The sequence below is a fragment of the Sinocyclocheilus anshuiensis genome, unplaced genomic scaffold (genome assembly GCF_001515605.1).
Source record: "Sinocyclocheilus anshuiensis isolate Anshui unplaced genomic scaffold, SAMN03320099.WGS_v1.1 scaffold658, whole genome shotgun sequence".
NCBI lineage: Eukaryota > Metazoa > Chordata > Actinopteri > Cypriniformes > Cyprinidae > Sinocyclocheilus > Sinocyclocheilus anshuiensis.
This window is the reverse complement of record NW_015542402.1, coordinates 1,678,044-1,684,043: the sequence shown is the minus strand read 5'-3', so window position 1 is coordinate 1,684,043 and position 6,000 is coordinate 1,678,044. Positions and strand designations below refer to the sequence as shown.

The window sequence follows — 6,000 nt, the reverse complement described above, 5'->3', positions numbered from 1 at the left end:
AGAATCACAAAGCAGAGATTTTCTTATCTTTACTGCTTAACTCAATTCACCAGTTCAGCACCTATTTCAGCAGATGGAAGACCTTGTTTGTACTTGCGTTTTTGGGTGACAGCTGAAAAGCTGAGTTGTTCCTCGTGGCTGCTGGAGGGAATTCCGTTGTTGATTGGCTATTGATCTGGCGCCTGAATGACGTTTGGATGACGTCCCTTTGGGAGAGCCCTCGTTGGATTGGTTGGTTGATTCAGTGGCATATCAGTGTCCGTTCATGATAGAAATCCCTACATCTCCATTCTCCTGGTGCTACATTGCCCCTGGACAGCATATCCGCTCCTTGGTTCAATCTGCCTGGCATGTGAACTGCTCTCAGTGAGAGGAGGTTGCACTGTACCCATAAAAGTAGGTGTCGAGCCAACCTGTGGAAGGATCATCACCTGAGATCGCCTTGGTGATTTATAAAGGCTACCACCGCCATGTTGTCCGAGCGGACCAGGACGTGGTGCCCCTTCAAGGCTGGCAGGAAGGGCTAGAAAATCTGTAATCTGCCTTGTCCAAATACCCACACCTGCAGTCTTTGCACTTGACCACTTGACTACTTCTATGATGTATTTCCTGAATTTGGCCCAAGTGTTCAAGTGAGCATGAAGACCACAAGTGTGTGTACAACTTTTCATTACTTGATCGGACACACTTATACCCCTGGTTTCACAGACAAGGCTTAAGCTAGTCCCAGACTAAAATGCATGTTTGAGCTGTCTCCACTGAAAATATCTTGCGCTGACATTTCTTAAAATTTGTCAGTGTCATTGTTCTGTGTCAGGATGTACACCTGTAATGTTTTCTTCTAAGGCATTTTTGTAAAAGTTGCTTAAATATCTTAATTTAACTGAGGCCTAGTCCTGGTTTAAGCTAAGCCCCGTTTGTGAAACCGGGCCATTGTGTTGTAAAAACGCAAGTGTTTACAGAGTTTTATTTTTATTTTCAATACTTTACATTTTAAAATCAACTTCTAAATGTCTGTTCAGTAACAGATGACACAATTTAATTTCTGGTGCTTCTAATTAAGTGATAAAAAGCAGTTGCAAATGTTGTACAAAATAAATATACTAATCTTTGCAGCAATAAAACGTGTAGCACTTTGTTTTTACTACCAAATTATATGTAATATCTTATTATTATTAATATTTAACTTGCATTGGAAAGGTTTCCGTGACCTCTCGCGCGATCTTGGCAAAAAGTCTCACGATTTATTTCCAGAACATGATGCATGATGGGACACACTAAGCCTTGAATACCGCTCCGGAGCGGTATTCAAGATAGTGTGGATTTAGTGTGCATTAAGGGCACTGTGCCCAAGTGGCCAAGAGGCCAAGACCGCAAGTGTGGGTATTTGGACAAGGGGGCCATCTCGAGGCAGTTGATGTGCAAGTGTTGGTTCCTGGTCAAACCTGGAACGAACACCGATTTCCCCTTACACAGAGCTCCCCAACCTGAGTTCCTTCTGGAGGTCAGTCCCAACGGAACGTCTGACTGAAACAGGCGAGAGGTTTTCCAAGGGGCCACAGCTCTGGGTTACACTGAGATGAAAACGTCCCAGACACCAAGTGTGGGACATGAGCGTACATGGGCTTTGAGCCAATATTGGAGGGGCCGCATGTGAACCAGGCTCAGAGGAATCACAGAGGAAGTGGCTGAACGACACCTCTAGCCACTGAATTGTCAGGGAGCATTCCAGTGTAATCCATGCCCACATCTGGGCTGAATCAATAACTGTCCCCAGGAAGACGACTCCCTGGCAGGGAGACAGAGAGCTCTTCACTGTTTGCTAGAGGGAACATTTCTATGGCTCCTTTTGCAAGCAGATTTGCACTTTGGACCAGAGAACGTGATCATCGTTGGCCCGTATCGAAGTTTGTATGATACCTCTGAAGCGAGGTGGCCTGTGAGCGAACTGGAGTGAGTAACCCCGATCTATGGTTTTTAGAATCCAGCTTGACACATCTGGAATTGCTTTCCAAGCCTGTAGCCAGAAGGCAAGTGGACTGAGTTTATCAAATGGCAGGTAGTGGGAAGAGGAGAAGTGCTCTTTTCAGTATGTGGGTCCGCTATCACAACGGTTATTTGCTTGGGCGCATGCTGAGTGAGAAAGACGGGCCCAGCCTGAACAGAGCTTTCCCTGAGCTAAGCAGGGGAATGGAGAGCGAGTGAGAGACTTATTTGAGGGTAATCTGGCTTTGGCTGGAACTGACCCTCTCATGTTCCTCTCGGTGTTGGGATCAGGATGGCTTCTGAGGCTCAGGTTCCAGCACTACTCTGGGGTGGGGACCTTGGCGCTTAGGAAACGCCAGTTGTGTCTAGCTGTCTGAGGGCGCTGCTGAAGCCCTAGCTCAGAATTAGGCTGCTGGGAGGATGAAGCCTTCTGGCGACATGTACCAGCCACCAAACTGGAGCACTTCAGCAGGAAGTGACGCATGGCCTGCGATGACTTCTGTGCTGCCGTAAACCTCTCAGCAAATCAATCCACGGCAGGGCTGAACAGTCCCTAGGGAGTGACTGGGGAGTTGAGGAAGGCATCTTGTCAGTGTCCATGATCTCTGTTAAGTTTAGCCAAAGGTGGTGCAACCGGATTGGCCATGACCTTGCCAATTGCCCGTGCAGTGGCCTTTGTAATGCACAGAGCCAGGTCAGTCACTGTGCACAGCTCCTTGAAGGCATCAGAACTCTGGCTGGTCTCATCCTACATCCCGTCAGCAAACTCATCCTTTCCAATCATCCTACTACTTGTCTGCTTGATCCTAATCCATCTCATCTCCTTCAAGACATTTCTCCTGCCAACACTTGAACGAGTTGTGTTCAACCAAGTCTCAGCCTTTCTCACACAGAACAACCTCCTGGACAGCAACAAATCTGGCTTCAGAAGTTGACAATCGACTGAGACTGCGTTGCTTTCAGTTCTTGAAGCCCTAAGACTGGCAAGAGCGGCTTCCAAATCTTCTATACTTATCTTGCTGGATCTGTCCACTGCTTTTGATTCTCCTGTCAACCCTATTGGAAAATGGCATCTCAGGAACTCTGCAGATTTGCTTTATACAACATTAGGAAGATCAGACCCTTTCTTGCAGAACATGCAACACAACTCCTTCTTCAATATATATATATATATATATGTACATTACTACACTCAAAAAAAATTTGAGTGTAGTCAGCATAAAAATGAAACAATACTCTGTATTTGTTAAAAATCAATATAGAAGAGAATTAAATGAGGGTAATAAAACAGCTTTGAGGGACCCCATATGTCAAAACTAATTTAGTGGGGAAAAAAACCCCATCGACACAGACTCTAATTCAGTCGAATCAACGGAGGGCAGAGTCCCCTGAATCAACAGAAAACAATATAAAGTTAATACACATATAAGTGCAGACTCTAGTTGGTACTGCGGTGCTTCCTAAACCCAGAGATTCGAAACACACGATTAGATACAAAACAAACAAATATTCTAGACAGAGTTTGCTTTCTCTAAAACTTTGGGCATAAAGGATAAATTAGAAATTGCCCTATAATTACATAAGACTTTTCCACCATGGGTCTAACAGTTTTGGGTTTTAATTGCTGTCAGAAAACCAGGGACCACTCATCACCTGTGCAATGGCATCTCAACAGTGAAGGATGGTGGTGTTACTGTGGGGGTGTTTTCTAGCATCAGTCACAGGGAGACTGGTCATGATAGAAGGAAATCCCAACAAATGAAAATATAGAAATTCTCAATGAAAACCTGGACCAAAGCACTCAGGACCTCAGATTGCGCTGGAAGGTACACTTTCCAACAGGACAATGATCCTAAGCAAGCCAATACAATGCAAGAGTGTCTTAGGGATGACTCTGTGAATATTGAGTGTCCCAGCCAGAGCCCGGATTTGAACCCAATCAAACATCTCTGGAGAGACCTGAAAATGTCTGTCCACTGGTGGTCCCCATCCAACCTGAGAGAGCTTGAAAGGATATGCAGAGAAAAATGGCAGAAAATCCCCAGATACTCAAAGCTTGTTGAATCATATCCAAAAAGACTTGAGGCTCTAATCACTGCCAGTTATGGGTTATGGGTCAGAACACTTATACAGTGTAGTTACTTTAGCCTGGTTTTAGAGGGGTTTTAACCACTTTTTTTTAGCTGGTCGATCTGGGAGTCTGGGACCTCATCTGTTGATTGCAGTTTAGGGGTAATTCAGTGTCTGATCTTTCTTAGGCACTACACTCTTTTTTAAAACAGATGAAGGATCAAACTACTGAAAAATGCAGTTAACTTAATAGTGTTGCTACTTTTAGATACCAGCATTGTCTTTTTTTATTTATGTTGTAGCCTGACGAAAGGAAACTAAAGTAGAAAATATTAGTCTCTATGGTGATAAAGGGCATTTAATATCTTCTGTTAATCTGGACCAATCAAGAGGGCTGGGAGCCTAAACATGTTTTTAGACTCCAGTGCTCATGCCCTCAAAAAAGAGGCATATTCATTCACCACCACTGCCTCCAGATTAGCACCGCCAAAGTCTCATCTGCAAACCGTGGGTGTCTGTAAACGGAGAAGGAAGTTGATGTATCCCAGGGCATTCATGACTCAAGCCAAATCACACAGACCGATGCACACAGACAACAGCGCGACTGCGTGCCACAGCATCAGGTCACTCTAAGAATAGCTCTACTCCGAAAAAGGAAGTGTGTATCTATACTAACACGTTTCACAATCTTTTTTATGCGATTCCCATGATGCATTAGGATGGCTGCAAACTGCTGACTGCCTCCACAAGCCAATCATCACTCTCTCACTGATCTCTCCTGTTATTTTTGTCATAGTCTCTTTCTCACTCCTTCTTTCTGCTGTACATGATCTTACTCCACCCTGCAATGTTTTGGCTAAATCTTAAGCTACACGCTGGTAAATGGGATTACACTTGCTGTCGTGAGATATGGCTCTGTATCACCACAGCTGTGATTCAGCCGTAGGCACAAGGCCCCAGGCCAATGCATTGATCTCTGTGAAGTGAAGCATTAGATATACCCCAAATGTATTATATCTCATGTTTAACCACTACAGATTCATCAGAGCCCATGGCAAATGTCAGAAGGACTTGTCAAGATAAGGCTGTTCTTGATGGAGTACAGGAGCGCCAGCTGCCCGGTGATCGCCCAGTCCTAGCCCAGATATACATACATCAAGCCACTAGATTTGAAAGCTACTTGATCAGGCGACCAGGTACACATAGCATAGTGTATTATAAAAGACCCGCTTGCGACACTTATTGGCCAAATAAAAAAACACGGTTGCTTCAATGACAAATAGTATCAAACCCAATTAAACTTGTTTTTTGCAATTTTTTGAAATTTAAGGAAAAAAAGCATGCCAGTATTTAAGATGTAAACCTGAAACTGTACCTGACACAGTCCTGACAACCTCTGTGGTATTTCTCAGGCCAACAAAGGAGAACTGGTAAAGACGCCAGGAGCGGATGTCTCCAACCTCCACTGAGCTGCGCTTCCACTTGTATACGATCTCCTCCTTGGGGTAGCCATCTGCAGAAACAAACAATTGGAATTGGTGCAAAAACAACAACAACAGAATTGTCTATTGACGAGCAGGCTGGGGCGTTGCGGCCGGCAGACAGCTGGAGGCAGCAGCTGCCCGCCGGGGCAGAATGTCGGATCGCCTCAGTCTGCTCCTGTGCAGCCGAGAACTGCTGGGCCATGTTCTCGACTGTGTCGCCGAAAAGGCCGGTCTGGGACACAGGGACCTTGAGGAACCAAACTTTGTCGGTGTCCCTCATGTCGACCAGACACAATCAGAGGTGACACTCCTGGACCACAAGTGTGGACATCGCACGACCCAGAGAACTCGCGGTGACCTTCGTCGCTTGGAGCGTGAGATCAGTTGCGGTTCGGAGCTCTTTTAGAACTTCCGGATTGTGACCACCCTCGTGCAGGTCCCTCAGTGCTTTAGCCTGAAG

At 45.4% G+C, this 6,000-nt stretch overlaps 1 protein-coding gene across 4 annotated transcripts in view; it reads right to left on the bottom strand.

Annotated features, from left to right (window-relative positions):
- The window catches only part of LOC107692990 (gamma-aminobutyric acid receptor subunit gamma-2-like), a 47,450-nt gene that overhangs the window by 20,591 nt on the left and 20,859 nt on the right, over positions 1 to 6,000 (bottom strand). For all 4 annotated transcript variants that reach the window (XM_016492228.1, XM_016492229.1, XM_016492230.1 and 1 more), the window contains exon 6: positions 5,432 to 5,569. In XM_016492228.1, coding sequence (XP_016347714.1) covers positions 5,432 to 5,569 — 138 coding nt within the window. The remainder of the gene's footprint in view (positions 1 to 5,431; positions 5,570 to 6,000) is intronic.